This window comes from Pelmatolapia mariae, linkage group LG7, assembly GCF_036321145.2.
Source record: "Pelmatolapia mariae isolate MD_Pm_ZW linkage group LG7, Pm_UMD_F_2, whole genome shotgun sequence".
NCBI lineage: Eukaryota > Metazoa > Chordata > Actinopteri > Cichliformes > Cichlidae > Pelmatolapia > Pelmatolapia mariae.
Window position 1 is genome coordinate 30,308,214 of NC_086233.1, and position 18,182 is coordinate 30,326,395.

Here is an 18,182-nt window from a genome sequence, read left to right on the forward strand (position 1 = left end):
CTGTGCTAACCTTCTGCTAGCATTTACACAGCATCTGTACAAACTCAGCAGTAACCTGAGACCCTTATTTCAGTAACAGTGAGACCAATGTCACAAGACTGGTCAATTGTAACTAGCAACGGCTGATCAAGACTGCAGGAAAAACTGATGGTTTCTCCTAAATATAAGACATTCAGGAAAAACAACTCAACTCAAGTGTGATGGTAAGAAAGAAAATCTTTATACAATCAATAAACATTTAAGCTTTGGATATACCTACTCATGTGGAGTAATTTTCTTAGCATCTAACCAAATCAAAACTAAGCAGAAGGAGCAGACTTCATGTGGGAAACAGCCTGATTACAGTTGCGGCCACTAACGCCTCCAGAAGTGTCAAAACTCTGGAAAGGCAGGTGGACTCAGGTGTCTCATTAGAAGCACAAAGAGCTTGTTAATGAGTCCCTTTGTCATTCTGTGTATGCAGATTCATTTTGCTTTGACCACCAATTTATTACCGGAATGACACTCGTTATTTTTATTATTATTGCTTTTTTCTCTCTTTTAAAGTTTGCATCATATATGCTGAACACGTTATTGAAGGTTTACTTGAGCCCATCTGATATTTTCTTAGGGTATAAAAAAGAAGCGGCAACTAAGTAAGCTGCAAAGAGCACAAAAAATACAAGACTCTTTCTGACATCTGATGAGGTGGTCAGCCTATAGCCCAGCCTTAAAGCTTAAAGATGTCCCCTGCACCCTCCTAGCATGATCAGAGGTACAAACACTGCAGAGATCTAAGAGTGCTGGAAAATGTGAAGACCACAAGCAGGCTAAGGTACACTCATAAACTTGAAAAAAATATGATCTGCTCTATTTTGCGTCCATGATCATGTGCTGTTATCTGACATAAACTTTCTGTGCAATTAAAATCTATCTGTTGTAGAGGCTTCTTTACCACTAAGCTAGGTAGTGATATGGCCTCTCTATTTCAGTTAAGCTAACATTATATACATGTTCTGCTGTGGTTTTGTTCAGAAAAATGTCAGATACTTCTGTTAAATGTGTCTGAGATTTTCTCTCATTTGCATTTTCTGAGTGACTGCAGGGTCCAGGGAGAGAAGTCTGCCACTGTCTGTATTAACGACCCCCTTAGAGGTGTGGCTGAGGTCATGTTGAATTGATTTGTAGAATTTTTGTGTATTTTTATGGTTGGACTTCACTGAATGATCAGTCTAACAACAGGAAACCAAGCCCCTTATCTAAAGAGAACGTTTGCTTTTCCTCTGGTGAGAGGAAGCTAGAGCATGAGACATTTGGTGAAGACATTACATTCATGCTTTACCTACTAACTATTCTCATCTTGTTTTAGTACTGTAAGAGCACTGACCCTATTCATGTTTATTTATAGTCTGTTTGGAGTATGGCTTTGCTTTATGTATTTTGATAGACACACACAAAAAAACTGGACAGGTTTTGTTTTTAAGGTTTGGAGAGAGTTTGCCTCTGTGTGTGTATATAAATTCTGCCCTGAAAACTCTTATCGAAAATAAATATATTTTGATTAGTTCAGTACCTGATGTTCTTCAGCTTGTGAAAATACAGTTACTACATATAGTCTAATATAGATCTGTGTTCTCAATATTAGTTTAGTATGTTTTTTTCTTATGCAGATTTCTGTAAGTGGTCATACAAGGGGCAGAAGGAAGAGTGGGTCATCTACTAACAGGAAGGCCAGTGGTTTAAGCCTCAGCTACTTCAGCAGGCACTACCTTGGGTTAGCCTCTGTTGTTTAAATCTGCTATAGGCTAAAAAAACAAAAACAAAAAAACATAACAAAAATGTACATAATTTAACATGGACCAAACATGCATGTTTCAGATATATTCTTTTCACTTTCAAGAAAAAATTATGTTTAACTCAATTCAGTGGGCTACATACAGAGTTAACTCTGATTGGTCAATTAGATTATAAAATGGTATGCAAGTACTAGTCTGTTTACCATATACAAAGATGTAATGACATTTACACACATCTGCACAGGGACTCAGGGGACCAACACCCTTAAGATTGCTGATTGGCTGCTCTAACCTCTTTGTGCCTTCTAGGTTTCTCATCTATTATTTCCAGCTACCACAGCCAGTGTTGTTTTTAAAAAAAAGACAAAAAAAAAGATTAGGTGGGTCAGTTTATCTGACCACTAAAGCACTCTGCCTCCACAATAAGATTACAAATGATTTAAAAAAGAAAAGCGAAACTAATGTAATTGTTAGACTCCACACAGTAATATGTTTCATAGTGTGGAAAAAAAATGTAATGGTAACAGATGATGATGACCCTGACTCAATATAAGTCCACTCTCTGTATCTTTTAATCCCTTTAGCATGAATGTGATCAGACAGCCCAAACAGTCTCAGAACTTTAGAAATACTGAAACGAACGATTTTGGGAGAAAAACTCTTTTTTTTCCCATCTTTGCAGGTTGCTTACAAACATTCATCTTTGCTTTTTTTTCTTTTTTCTCTAGCCTCTCCATATAAGTCTTTCCAATACTTTCAGATTTCCCCGAGGCAGGTGTGCGACTGACTTTTCCAAATCACCCATGTGTGAAACAGCTTGAATTAGAACCACTATCACATACAAAGGAAAGTAAACCTCATCAAGTAGTTTCTCCCTGTTTTCATGGGGTCAAAGACTGCACGAGGACTCTCACTGGACAAAAGGTCCTGTTTGGCAAGTGTTTCTGCAATATGTAAAACACTGACAAATGAATCAACACCCTTTTTTAAATAAAGTAAAGCAATGGAAGGACCTTCAGGACCTCCAAGCTCACCATGTTTAATAATTACCTTCACTGGATATTCATTCTGCTGATCCGAGTGTTTTGAGGAGAATCTTAGCAGGAAAGGTCAAACAGTACTTGTAATGCAGCGGTGGGTGATCACACATCCACTGTCACTTACATCTCTAGAGTGGAGCAGCTGCAGATTACAGTGCTGTAAAATGCAATTCATTACACATTATCATTTTACCACAGTGCTGCAGTTATTGACTCTACTACAGTGTGTATCCCCATAAACTACATGCTGTGCAAATGCAGGACGGTGTAGGTGTGTATGAATTATTTGTTACTGCTCGAGTAAACATTTGAAAGATATGAAAGAAGTAGAGTAATGTATACACTGTACATTTGGATATTATTGATTAATTGTTGGGTGGAGAGAACCCAGATTTGGTACTGTGTAAGTCTTACTGTTTAAAATGTATATTTAATTTAATGAAGCCTGAGCTCCACTAAATTGGTGCATTAATTAATAACAGAAAGAAGAGCCCTGAAACACTAACAGATATTTACTGTAATACAAAGAATGCAAAATATTCTGCTGAATATATAATATAACCTATTTTGCACAATATGGTCTAAAATATGTATAGCCACTCCTTTATACGTAACTCTATTGCTGTGTAGTAAGAGGAAGGACACATTGTTTACATATTTGAAAAAAAGTGCAAATAGTACTACTTTTATTTACTAGTACCATGAATTGCATACCTATTTAACAGAATAAGTGAGTCAGAAGAGTTGTACCTGCATGATTAAGATTTAAGCCATGTAAACTGTATCTTGTAGTTTAATCCATTGATGACTGCTGTTAATATATGAGACAAAGATAAGGAAAACACACCCCTACCTTGCAACAGATGAGCAAAATAGCATCAGATTTTATTGATGCGACTTCAGTGCTTTCATCTGTCCATCCTAGAATAGATGCTAGGATGATGGGAAAGCTAGCTGGAGGAGGGGATGTGAGTGTTGAAAGTGTTGAACAAAGACTAGACTAGGACTAGTAGTGATATTACACTGTGAAAAGGAATCAAAACTAATTAAAAATGTCTGGAAGTATGGGCCATATGGATAGATGATCATCTTTTGTTTAAAAAGTTGGGCACTAAAACTTCCAACTTGCCCTGGTAGCAAACTGGCTTACAAAACTTTTGATGAGATCTCAGACATACTAAAGAGGCTTTTAAATCTAACACCTCTGGCGATAGCTGGTTCAGGTTTTACAAAAGGAATGAGTCAAATATTGAATTCATATTGGAGTATATGGCAGAGCTTCATAGATTAGGAGAGCATTGCCATGTCGGGGAGTACGCACTAAGGAACAGGCTTGTGTGTGGACTGAGCAATGAGGCCATTCTGAAATGGCTTTTGACAGAATATAGACTAACATTGACTTGCAATTTGGAAATTTCCATATTTATGGAAAACACAGCACACATAAAGTAGTACACAAAACTCAGACTTGATTAAGAAGTGTTAAAATGTTGCACCATCCTGCAGATTACTGGTTTAAGGATAAAAGTTGCAGGATGGGCAGTAAAAGAGGGTACATAGAGAAAATATGTAAATCAAAGACAGACAAAGAAAACAAGAACCAAGGACAAGAAGGTACACAAGTAACATGAGAGACTCAAATGAGGATGATTTGTCAGTGACAGAAGTTACATGGCTGACACCTAATGTTTACAGAGTGCCATGAAAGATGAAACTAGGCAGTGGGTCAGTGCTCACATCCAGGAAAATGTTCCTAAACTTAATCTGAAATATACAAATGTGAGATTGATAACTTACACAGGAGCAAGAATCACAATACTGCAAAAGCTGAAGTTAAAGGTGAAATATGGGCACATATATGTCTCTTTGGCATGAGAGAAAGGCCATGCACCAAACAGAATTGAAGGTGTGTCAGAAATACTGTATAGAGATTCAGTGTTGAGGGAGGGGATTGACTGAGCTTGAAGAGAGCGCAAGACCAAGGTTTCACAGGCAAGTCATGTTGTATACGGCTTAAAATCTAAGCAGTTTTTCAGTATTCGGTACACCAAGGAATTTTAGCTGTAAAGAACTGATGTGACTGGACAATGCTAACAGTATCTTTTGGAAAAAAGACAACAGGCAAAGAATTTATTTGTCACTGAATCCCATAATACGTATAGACCAATATCCAATCCCACGCAAAGATGACACATGTGATTCTTTAGCACAGTGAGAGCTTTTTAGAGATTACCTTGCTTGGGCCCTATCTATATCTATAAAGGAAAATATAACAACCATCATACTCACAAGAGTCTATATGAATACAATAAGTTGATCTTTGGCATCGCCACTGCTCCAGTAATTGGGCAAACTGCCCTGGGCCAGCAGCTGCAAGCTATATCAGTCACTCAGTCACACTGAGAGAGCATAATCATTACTGGTCCAGATTATACCATGCATTTTGCAAGCATAGTTGCTGTTCTGACGAGATTAGTGGAGCACTAGCTGTCAATCATGGACTCCATAAGAACTCAGCAATCCTGAATGACTGAGTTTAGTTAACTGGATTATCACAAAAGTTCTATCAACCTCTCAAGCGTGTTATATTCACTGAATGTGGTGCTGCAGTGGTAACCCAAATGGAAGCAGATCAGTGTATGTGCATATTTTGTCTTCTGTGTCACATTTAATATGTTTGGCTGGTACTGGGTAACTTTTAATTTTTGCCAATGAATTCATTTTTTGCATGTTTGAAAAAGGCAAGAGACAATATTTTTTGTTTACTAGTACTATGGTCAGAATACCTTTGTATGTTGCTAAGATAGTAAAGTGGTACCTGGGTGATTTTACATGAACATTGAACTGACACACATCATTTTTTTCTGTTATTGCAAGGGAAGAAACAGAGAAAAAACTTCTATACCAAAATCCGTCATGTAAGTTAAGCTGCTGAAATAATCATTTTGTGGGGCATAATTATCACAACATTTTTTAGGTTTGTCTGGTTTGCAAACTGCATGTATATAGTAAGCCTTACACTGATCCACTATGCTGGTGGCAATCTGTTTCCCACTATCCTCTAACCATTTTCAAAATTTCCTTTATTACAGAACACAACATGTGTCCTCACAGCCTACACACTGAAAGTGGCAAGTTCTGATCGGGATTTGGATGCAGTACGGCTGGCCTGCTAGGTTCTTTCAAATGGCTATAAGACCTACAAAGACCTGATCTTACACAGCCAGACATTTCTCCACAGAGCTGTGTCATTATGATGAATGCTTGCTTCCCCATGTGCAAATGTTCCAACAAAACGTGCTCTCACCCACTTTTTAGAAGACTCACCCCCACCATCATTTTATAAATGTTGCACAACCAAAATTGTTTGTGATTGGCCTAAGCAAATATAAAAAAACAAAACAAAACTGACTGTTCTTCCCCCCGATACAGTAGCAGAATAATAATTGCACCCTATGGAAGTGAGTCGTCCTTATAGAATGCCTTATTAGAGGACATTGCATGAAACTTTGTGTCTGTATATTCCCTACCTTGCCAAGTATTCCCCCGAGCTCCCATTGCTCTGTTGTTTATCCATACAATTGGTAGTCCCTGGTATGAGTGCCAAGGCAGGATTATCCTGGGCAGCACTGCCCACGGCACGCGCCACGAGTTCTAATGAGTCATGGACGTAGTGATCCAGAGAAGGGGATCCCATGACCCCATGGGCCAGTAACCCCAGGGGTAACCCTTCTGTTCTCAGCTCAGCCACATTCTGGCTGTCCCCCAAGACCCAGTGAAACTCTGGAAGCGTCATCCGCGTAACCAGCGTCCACAAACGTCGCACCTCGCGAATGTCGCACCCAAATGTCACCAATCCTGTTGTAGATGAGTGTTCTCTAAGGGCCTCCAGCTGTCGCAGGAGAGTTTGCTGCTGGTCTGATTTAGAAGAAGTGGATGAAGAAGAAGAAGAAGAAGAGGCAGCAGAGGAAAAATAGGGTAAGGTTGCAATACCTAATGCCACCGCTGAGGTTGATAGTGCAGACGAAGATACTGAAGAGGTTAAGGCAATAGTTGTCAGGTTGACAAGAGTGCCCAGGTGAAAGCGGGTGTTGTTCTTGATGAGGAAAAGGAAGTCACTAATATTCCATTCCTGGCAGAGCAGAATGCTGATGTCCCACCAGCCATTCATCATCAGCAGGGTGTAGAGCAGCTGGGATTGTGGAGCCTCCACAGTTCGCATCGCCATTTGGAAATGTAGAGGATTCTGTGAAAAGTTGGTAAAAGGAGGACAGGTGTAATGGGAGTTGAATTGGCAAATGGAGTGGAAGATAAAAAAAAAAGTTGTAGGGGAAAAGTTGAAGTAACAGAAAAAAAAACGGGAAAAATGTGATTTTGAAAAGTGGAGGAGTGCATTTAAAAAGGAACGAGGTGAATAGGTGTGACAGGAGGAGAAGATTTAAGGGATTAAAATAAATGGATGAGAAAATGGCAAAGGCAGTGGAATTAAATAATATGAGATAGAGAGGAGGGACAGTTAAACATAAACAGAAGGAAATAAAGGAGGGAATAAAAATGTTGTGATCGGGGGACAAAGTGTCGATGGGAATCAGTTGGATTTTATACATGGGAGACAGATAGCAAGAGAGACACAGCATCAGATGATTGGTTTTGGAATTGATGGTATTGTGAGAAAAAGCAACATGAGGATAGTGGAGAAATGATGTTGGTGAAAAAGAAAGGAATTAGGATGGGCATAAGGAAGTGAAATAAAACAGAAGAGCAGAAGAAGAAACAGGAGAAAGAAGGGTTCATAAATCCAAATGTAGTTACTTTTTGTCTTCAGTTAACATAGTTTGCTGTGTGTAATGGATAACCTCCACTTACCTGTTTCCATGAATATAACTAATCACATTTTTTTAATGTGTAGTCACTTGTGTATCAAGAACTAAAACTTTAAGAATTGCAGTTCATTTCAAAAGAGCCTTTCACCTACTCAGCACCACAACATTTAATTTAGTTTACACCTCTGTTGAATTAATGTGATTCATAATTTCAGCAGTTGATTAATGGCCTAGACAGATCAATGAGTACATGGTGGCTGATTACCACTAGGACTTCATCTGATACAATAAAATTGTGCAGTCTCATAGTGTTGTTGCTGTGAGGAAAACCTTTCACCAATTTTAGCATCTTTCTAGAAAGAAAGTAAAATGAGAAGCATGAAATAGATTTATTCCAAAATGTACGGCCTAACTGGCTTTAAGTTTTAAATCTGCTGTACCACCTGCAGAGGTAAAAACAATTTAGCACTTTATGCAAGTAATGCAGCATTGCATGTATTGCACCACTGGTGACACATTTCGTATTACTCTTCTTCTAATTGACATTTTTCATTCTAAATAGTACATTTAAGATTCATTTGCTGCCTTTTAGGTCAGAGCTGGTTTAACTGTCTTCATACACTTGACATGTTTGAATTTGGTTCCTTTGTTCTGTTATTCTGTAATCAGCTAACAAATCCTTGCCAGTGTTATTTCCAACCGTAGCAGTGCTACAAACAAAACTGCTGATTTTTTGGAACTTTGCCCCTAACATTAAATTAAGTAACAAATACTGGCTGATAAACAGTCCCCAGCCCCCTGTTATTTACATTGACTTGCCACTTTATTATGTACCCCTGTTCAACTGCTCATTAAACACAGATATCTAATCAGCCAGTCATGTGGCAGCAACTCAATGCATTTAGGCCTGTAGACATGGTCAAGTCAACCTGCTAAAGTTCAAAACAAACATCAGAATAAGGAAAAATGTGATTTAAGTGACTTTGACTGTGGGATAGTTTTTGGTGCCAGACAGCCTAGCCTAATCTACTGAAATTTCCCCTCTCAATCATCACTAGGGTTTACAGAGAATGACCCAAAAAAGAGAAACTATTCAGTAAGTGGAAGTTCTTAAAATAAAAATGCCATATGTCTGATGAGAATGGCCATGCTCCTTAGAGCCGCAAAAGGAAAGAAACTGTAACTCCAATAACTATGCATTACAACCATGGTATGCTGAATATCATCTCTTGATGCAAACATGTTGCACCTTGAAGATGACAGGCTATATCAGCAGAAGACCACACCTGGTACACCTGCTGTCAGCTAAGAACAGGAAGCTGAGGCTAAGATTAACACAGGCTCGCTGGTCTGATGAGTTTCAAAATCTGGTGTAAACAACAAGAAAAACAAGGATCCATCCTGCCTTCTACCAACACTTAGTGGTAGTTATGGTGTAATGGAGTGGAGAATATTTTCTTGGCACAACAATGATCCAGTTTGAGCAGAGCACCTTTGGGATGTGGTGGAACAGCAGATTCACATCATAGATTTGATGCCCACAAATTTGCAGCACCTGTGTGATACCATCATACCAATTTAGACCAAAACCTGAGAGGAATTTTTCAGATATGAAAAATGAAGGTACTTCCAAAGAGAGAAAGGCTCGAACTTAGCACTAGCAAGGTGTATCCAATGAAGTGTCCAGTGAGTTTCATTTTGCCACTATCCCAGTACACTAAAACCATGATTGCTCAAAATTTCAAACTTTATGAGTTCACATTAGTTTGTGACCAACTATGAAACAGCAGTGCCGGTCTTTATATTGAATCCAGTCTTCTCTGCACATCTCTTTGATTTGAGATATCATGCCAAATCAAGTGAAATGCCTATAACTCTTGAACTTAAAGTTTTATCAGTAGTCTGGTTAGTCTTTACACCCGTGCCAAATTTAAGGTTTGCCAAAGTACAATAACAAATATTGCTTGATGCAAATTTCTGCTACTCGAATTCACTAAAGGCTAAAGAACACAGTCCCATTCTTAACAGTTAACTCTTTAATGCTGTCATACATGCACTTTCCAATCCAATCCAACCCACTTTCATCGCAGCACCACCATCAGGTCGCTTACAGGACTATTATTATGTAAAACTTGCGTCTGTGCTTTTAGCTGACTCCTGAAAGCAAGTTGCAGCTTACGGCAATAACACGGCAATTTCACCAGAAACTACAAATTTCCAGTTTATATTTCTAATTCTAGTTTCAGTTTTATTTAATTTTATGTTCATGAAAGGTTATAAAAGTCTTTTTTATTCGTACGCTGATGTATTCAAATTATGAATGAAAGATCATGTTGGTTTTAATAGCAGTTGAAATATATTCTTCAAGAGCCTCAGAATAGAAACACGATAAAAGGAGAGTCAATATTGAACTCAGCAGGTGTCTGAAGACATTACTGCCAGAGAATAAATAATCAAATTCACTATTAAGGTGAATAATTGATGTTGGGTTTCAAGTTGTTCTACACTGGTTGGTTCCAAAAGACATACCTTGTTAACAAAACACTCAGTTCCATAGTGTTGAGCTATAGTCTGAAGCTCTTTCATTGGCATAGTTATTTCCTGTTTGGTGGTAATGAATTTGCTAATTTGTTTGCAATAATCAGTTAAATGCAGACTACACACATAGATCAGAGCAGATACATTTGAAAGGTGACACTCTCATCCCTGTAATACTTGAAATAACATTAAATAGGTCAGAGGGCTGCATGAGCTGCCAGATCTGCGTCAGTATACCTCGGCATACTGTACCCAGTATACAATATGCCACTTAATCAGTCGCACATTTGTTTGCTTGCCTGAACCCACAACACCAAACACAGAATTAAAGTTGTTTAAGGGGCCTGAGTGACTCACTTTAATTGACTTTACAACTTTTACACAAGCTTTGCACAAAAAAGTTCATTAGATTAATCTGTTGTTTAATTTGATTTATCCCGTTAATCACTCTGTCTAATAGACATGCAAATAAGATATTTATTAATCAGCTTATTGCATATACATGGATAGATTATTGCTGGAACAAAAGCACCTACAAAAGCAATTGGAAATGTTTTATTTCAGATTTAAAAGTCCTCTATCAGGGAGGAAAATGGTAATGCAGTCCACAGGGCATCAGAGTCTCACCTGCTCTCATTCTCCAGGAGGATTGGATGGATTATTTTCAACTGCGGCACTTCTGCACTGTGATCTCCATAAATCTGTAACCCTCTCTTTGTTCTTCATGTAAATAAACAGGAAAAAAATTTGTACAGAGTGTGGCTCCTTGCTCCCCTACATAAATACAGAGATCTGCTGCTTTCAGTGCGCTGTGAAATCCCGGCTCTGTTGTCACTGTGCTCTCTTTTTTTAATCCCTCCTTGCTTCAAAAAATGATTTTCCCCTGTGATTTCCACATCTAAAACACATTAGCTGCGACTTGTTGTGCTAAGAAACTTGCAGAGGTTGCTGTATGGTAAAAAAATGCATGGACTGACAGACTCATGAGCCAGTGGACAAATCCAGTAATGACTTAGTTATTGTTCTTAATACAATTAATCATCTAATCAAAGAAAAGTCAATAACCATCTACCATTTGTTATTGTAATACAGTCGTTAGTTAACCAATTTAGTTAAACGAATGCATTGCAGAACAACTGAATTGTTATGGAAGACCTATTACGCTCAGTACCAGTTTCATATTTTTTATTTTTGTATTCCACTAGAAAAGCTGTGGAGGATCCACAGTTCAAAATAATCCTTATCTATCTGCACCCTCAGTTCATCCTCTGTCTCCCTTCAAGGCCAGCCTCGCCTTGAAGCCAAGTCTCTTCTGATTGGATGGCCCTCGCAAACAGGTTTGAACACTGCGTGGGAGATACTGCACTGATCACAGCTAGAGCTGTGTGGCTGAGATGATCGCGTTAATGATATCCACTCTCTTGACATCATGATGGAAACTAAGGATTAAGAGCAGTCTAAAGCTCAAACCTTTGGCTCCAAAGGCATTCTTGCACATATATTAAACTTAGTACTTAACATGGGCCTATTATACTTTTTTATACCACATATACTGTTAGATTGCTGGATGTTTTAAAGATTGCAAGTCGACTGCTCAAACTGAATGACCATTTGCATGACACTATGTGGAAAGGCTGCTCAGTACAGACAGAATTTATTGCATGTTTTCTGTAGGTCTGATTACATTGGAGCAGTATACCTAATAAAGTGTTTATATGGTATATATTGCACATACATCATGATAATGGCGCATACCCTATGGTAGCAAAGTTGATTTTTCGCATACAGTTAGTGCTGACACATAACTGGAATAAGTAGCAATGGATATTTGCACATATCCTTTAAGTTGTCAGTGAAGATGCTCTGTCTTTCTGTATATATGTGTGTATGTAGCTATCTTTCCACAGTCTCTGGGTCAGCATGGGATATATTTCCACTTTAAAACTAAGTCCCCCTATCAGAGATGACTGGTCTTTCCCAGAGAGCTTCCTTTTGCCAAGAGTTCCTCAGTTCTTTGGCTTTTATATGCTAAATTCTCATCCCTTTCCTGCTATCAAAACCACTCACCACAACTCCCAGCCCAGTTCCTTTACTCTGAGGTCACTTTATCCTTTGCTCCATAATCTCCATATTCTCATGCAGCTTCATCATTCTGACACTTACATAACATACTGTGGGCAGATCACGTTATCAAAAGGTTTTTTTTTTTTGATGATTCATTGTATTACACAAATGTTCAGCTGTGAACCTTGTCTTCAAACTTTGACTTTAAACTTTGCCAGGATAAAAAAAACTCAAGGTCAAACATAGTGAGGAAATAAACACTAATGAGATCATCTCAAGACATCCAAAAAGTTTTCGCACTTTTCACACACACAGAAAAATGTTTTGGAGAAATTGCTGTCAGCCTGCAGTTGGGATTTGCCAGTGAAACTAGATTGAGTCAGAAGGGAGTTAAGCCATTTCTCTAAAAGTCTCACACAAGCACTGCACACACTATTTCCTAGTCAGTCGTTTTGCACATGTTCATCCTTCCATTCAACAGTCTTCCCATCTACTCCTCTATCAATCAATCATCCTTAACTTTTGGTTTGTCAGCTGTATCCATTACTCTTATTTCACTTCTAGGAATCAGTTTTGACTTTAAACACCTGCTGACTCCTTACAGAGAAACCCTTCCTTGTGCACAGAGCAGGAAATTAGATATTATCCTAGAAACACACACGCATTCTTACGCACACACATACACCAACACATAAACAGACACAAACTGTCTGACAAAGCCACACACACACGTTACTATACCCTAGTAGGTGGCAAGTATCCCAGAACCCTTCAGTCCAGCTAATGGGTTTGGATGTGTGCATGAAAAAAACACTTTGCCCCTCCTTTGGATGTTTGTGTGTAGAATATTACAAATACAGAAACACACGCAGATTGTTGGCTTTCTCTCACTGATGTGCAATATCTCTTCTTTGTAGCATCACCCAATTAAAGAGGTTTACAGTGTATTACACCAAATCATTTTTGGGAATGTGCGTGTGCCTATTCCTTCTTGTGCTCGATAGCACAAACAAATAAGGGGGCAAACTCAGAGCAGGTGTTTTCTCCACAGAATTATTACTGATGCCCCTCCACGCTAATGAATATAGTATTTACATTACTAACTAGTTTCTCCTTTGCGCTCATTTTAGCTGCAAACTCCACCAGCAAGCTTCGCACTGGTGTGTTGTGCAAGAGTCTATTTTTCAACCATCTCCAACTTAAGAACTGCTGCTGCTTTTGCCTTAACTGTTAAAAATTGACATAAATCAGAAAAAAAAGTCCATATCATTTTATACTGGTTTCAGGGTATTGTTTTATTTTCCAAAAGCCCTGACAAGAATCTATATTGTGTTTATATATATATATATATATATATATGTATATATATATATATATATATATATATATATATATATATATATATATATATATATATATATATATATATATATATATGTATATATATCTATATATACATATATATCTATATATATATATATATATATGTCAGGTTGGTGGCTAACCAACCTGACATAGTGGTGGTAGACAAACAGAAGAAGACGGCTGTAGTGATCGATGTAGCGGTTCCGAATGACAGCAATATCAGGAAGAAGGAACACGAGAAGCTGGAGAAATACCAAGGGCACAGAGAAGAGCTCGAGAGGATGTGGAGGGTGAAGGTAATGGTGGTCCCCGTGGTAATCGGAGCACTAGGTGCGGTGACTCCCAAGCTAGGCGAGTGGCTCCAGCAGATCCCGGGAACAACATCGGAGATCTCTGTCCAGAAGAGCGCAGTCCTGGGAACAGCTAAGATACTGCGCAGGACCCTCAAGCTCCCAGGCCTCTGGTAGAGGACCCGAGCTTGAAGGATAAACCGCCCGCAGGGGCGAGATGGGTGTTTTATATATATATATATATATATATATATATATATATATATATATATATATATATATATATATATATATATATATATATATATATACATATATATGATGTCTGTAAACAAGAAGTATTCAGATTTTTTACAACTTGTCTAGCTATTAAAAAATTTTGAGCACTTTTGACTCATATACGTAAGTCTGAGTAAATAAAGAACTACAATTACAAAAGAATCTGTTTGTGCCAAAAGAAACGTTTACTTGTACTGAAGGATTAAAGTGCCTCATTATTTATAATAATAATAAGGAGTGTATATTGGTATATGGAAAAAAAATCAGAACACCACTGCAAACTTTAGTATATATAGTGATGTAATGGTTTCCTGCCAAGTCTGGACTCCATATGGTATACACAAGGAACTGTACTCAAGGTATTTCCAGTGGTATAATGTAAAAAAAAAATGAAGCAAAGTTTTAGCCTCACTGTAAAACCACCGAAATACACTCAAAATCTCCTCCATGGTTTATTATGTGGATTCATCTCTTGAACTGGTCCAATGAGAGAAGTGTTATGTAGCTTAAAACGGTTCTGAATGAATGAGTTTTTCTTGTATGCTACAGTTTTCTGACACCAATCTCATTATTAGATATGGGCCTGCTAAATATTAGTAGCTGGGTGGCTAAAGGAGCAACCTTTTACTTCTTTGTTAAAAGGAAAGGTGTTAGGTCATAAATGTACATGCCAACACAGTGATTTAACTAAAGAGTGTTGTCTGCCTTCACCTCCGTTGTCCAGCAAATGAGATGTCAAAATATAGCATCACACGGACTTATGACTAAGAGTTTTGACTGCACTATACTGCCGTAACCTCCTTCACCACAGTGCTGAACGTCTACTTATGCAAACATAGTGGGATTCTGAATATCAACAAAGTATTTGTTTATGTATCTATACCGCGGGGCATGTGCTGCTAGGTGCACACTGTTGTTGACTGCACACTGTCAATCAAAACATTTTTAAACATTTTATTCTGCAGAAGAGAAGCACTGTTCTTTTTTCTGCTGAAACACCCTTTAAATTCAGTAGATTTCAGCACCATGGACAGAGCGGCTTTCCCCCATGCTCCTTTTGTCTTTGACTGTTTAATGAAACTTTTTTGTTCTTCAGAGTTTCAGAGTTATGAAAGCCAGCTTGTGCCATTTCACCTTAAATTGTGCCATTTAAGTTTGATTGACTGGGTAAACGCTGAACAAGAACAGGAAGATCTGTGCTCTTGTTGAAAGGACATCAGCAATCAGCCACTGAAGGAGGCGTTTCTAGCTCCAGTACCTGGCTTAAATGATGGCCACTGATGCCTCGCGGTGCACTGTAGTCTGTATCCACACGTATTTAAATTAATTAAATAAATTACATGCATTCGGTGCATGGTGTACACGCACTTTAAAGAGGTTGTCAGACTGCGATGTAAAGTTTCTTGCGTTATATTACTATAGCACGTCACACCAGTGCAGACACAGCCCATTGCAGTTGTATGCAATCAACAGTTAACAGTTCAAATTTAGCTAGGAAATAACTTTTTACCTTACTGTGGCGCGAGAACTCCCTCTGCACAACGCTGACTACAGGTACCTGAAGCGCGAGTGAGATGAATTCCAACTTGACGAACTCGTCCCTGTTCCGCGGAAAGGCGATCATGGCAGAAACCCCCTGCACAACCACAGTGTGACATACACTCTCCACGAAGGACAGCGGGTCCTCGTTTTCGGGGTTGCCCGTAGAGGAAAAGGAGAACGCGGGCAGTTCTCCGAGTGTGGATCCAACAGCCATGACAATCTCCAAGGATAAATTGTAGGGTAGCAACCCAGCCCGGTTCAGAGCCTCGACGGCGAGCAGAACCGAGTCTCGGGGTGCGAACACGCGATTTTCCGTCGAGGTGTTCTCCTCCCGTTGGCGTGCCTGGCTTTTACTCCTGTTTGCGCCCCGCTGACTGTTAACGGACGCTCTAGTCCTAAGGCTTCCATACCCAGGCGCACTGGCACTTGTTTTAAACGGTCTTTCCAACTCCAACTGCTGCTCTTCTGTCAACTCTCTTTCGTTTCCCCAGTCCTCAGAGCCGCTGACAGCCCTAGCAGAGAGCAAGCGAGGCTGAACGTGCAGAGCTCCTATCCGAACCGTGTGGCCGATTCGTTTGAGCACTTGGCACGGTTGCGGGTGCGAGTGAGCGCAAATCGGGAGAAAGATGAGAGCGCACAACATTAAACATATTAGTGGCAAGACCCTGGTGCCTGGTCGCGCTGCCGGGCCACTCATCATCACCATCCCCACCGACTTCATCATCCCCGCTCCACAGCTCCACCGGATGCCCGGTCCAACCACACAGCGGCTGAACACCGGGACCGCTCCGTTGGTCTGCGTCTTGGCCCCCTGCCTGTGGCCCTGGTGTGCCGCACAGACCAGCTGTAGCCCCCGCAACAGGACCGGTTCCAGCTCGTGGTAAAGTTGTGCGTTTTCCCTCGGACACAGACAACAGGCTGCTGAGGCGCGAGATTAGGCACGAGCCGCGCACAAGCAAAAAATGATCCCCAAAAGTGCTGTTTTTCATCTCAAAAGATTTTCATCATTCAAGCCTCGGATTACTAAACATGTCGTGGAAACAAACGGCAACATTTCCACATATTCCACAGGCAGAAAAGAAAATGCAGCAGAGTGTGTAGGCAAGCCCTGCCTAGGTCGAAAAAGGTTAATGCGCATCAAACACATTCCAAAGCAGTGAAATCCACCTCTGGAAAAGTCTGATAGCTTAATGGCCTCAAAGGAAAATCATCCCATTATCATCCACAAGGCAGGGGCAAAGGCAGCTGTTTTTTTAAAACGTTTCCCTCTTCTTAAAAAAACACCCAGAAAAACAAAAAACACCCAAGTAGAAGCTTTCCAGAGCGCACGCGCTGCTTGGCTCGAGTCAGCCTCTGTGCTGGTGAGACCACTGGCACCAGAGCGTGGTCTTTCTGCGCACATTCCAAGGAGATTTAACCCCATGTTTACTTTACAACCCAGCCACCCCTCACTTTTCACAGTGTCAGTGCGAAAGAAATGCGGACATGGTCATGGGCATGGTACTGGTGTCATTTATTCATAATCCCGACACGTAAAAAAAAAAAAAAAATACAGCACATTGATTATGTGTCACGTGGGAAGATTTGTGAGATTTTACTGGAGACAAAACCAGACAGCTACCTGTTTTATGTATGAGGACACCCAATCATACATTGTTTAACGGATGTGTTTCTTTGGTAACTCACATGTCAGAGGTCACCGGGGACCCAATCAGCAGACCGAGTTTAAACAGGATCCAGATTAACGATTGGTTAATGGTCTGATGGTCTGATCTAGATTAATGATTGGCTAATGATCACTTTTGAAATAGGAGGCACGCCCACTGAGATAGTGGAAGATAGATGACCCTGATCGATCCAATATGGGCTGACCTTACAGGAAAGGACTGAAACAGGGAGAGAGTCGGGGAAGAGAAATTTTGACAGGAGAGGAGCGGGAGGTGGTGACTAATGGTAGGTAGGAGGAGAGAGAAGCAGAGGTTATGGTGAGGGGGGAAAAAGCTTAGGAGGGAATCGTGGATAAGAGATGAAAAGTGAGGAGAGGAGAATGGTAAGTGGGGAAGAAGAGCAGAGGAGTGAGAGAGGAGGAGAACAGGTAAATGAAAATAGAATGTGAGGTGATATAAGATGGTGCTTCAGTTGCTGCGTCTTTAAAGAATCAAGGCTATTGAAGAAGATGAAAAAACAGATGGAGGGAAAACAGAAAGAAAATTACATCAAGAGACATATTCAAGGTGAGAATTAAGCCTGTCTTGCACTGTGCTTGCACTGTGTGTTGAAGTGGGATACCAGGCCACCATATGCTGCATAGCTCTTTTCAAAAGGGCTTCACAGTGTTCATTCTTATTCCAGGTCTTGATGAAAAAATAGGTCAATCACATAAATATTGAAGATTACCTCCACATGCCATTTAAATTTGGCTTAGTGGTGGAAATTCCCACTTGTATATAAATACTGAAAATATGT

At 39.7% G+C, this 18,182-nt stretch overlaps 1 protein-coding gene across 1 annotated transcript in view; it reads right to left on the bottom strand.

The window, feature by feature from the left end:
- The window catches only part of grin3a (glutamate receptor, ionotropic, N-methyl-D-aspartate 3A), a 52,001-nt gene extending 34,949 nt beyond the window's left edge, over positions 1 to 17,052 (bottom strand). Inside the window, exons 1-2 of the mRNA XM_063478792.1 lie at positions 15,685 to 17,052; positions 6,346 to 7,061 (exon numbers count right to left, since the gene is read on the bottom strand). Coding sequence (XP_063334862.1) covers positions 6,346 to 7,061; positions 15,685 to 16,440 — 1,472 coding nt within the window. The 5' untranslated portion in view covers positions 16,441 to 17,052. The remainder of the gene's footprint in view (positions 1 to 6,345; positions 7,062 to 15,684) is intronic.
- Positions 17,053 to 18,182: the final 1,130 nt, after the last annotated feature.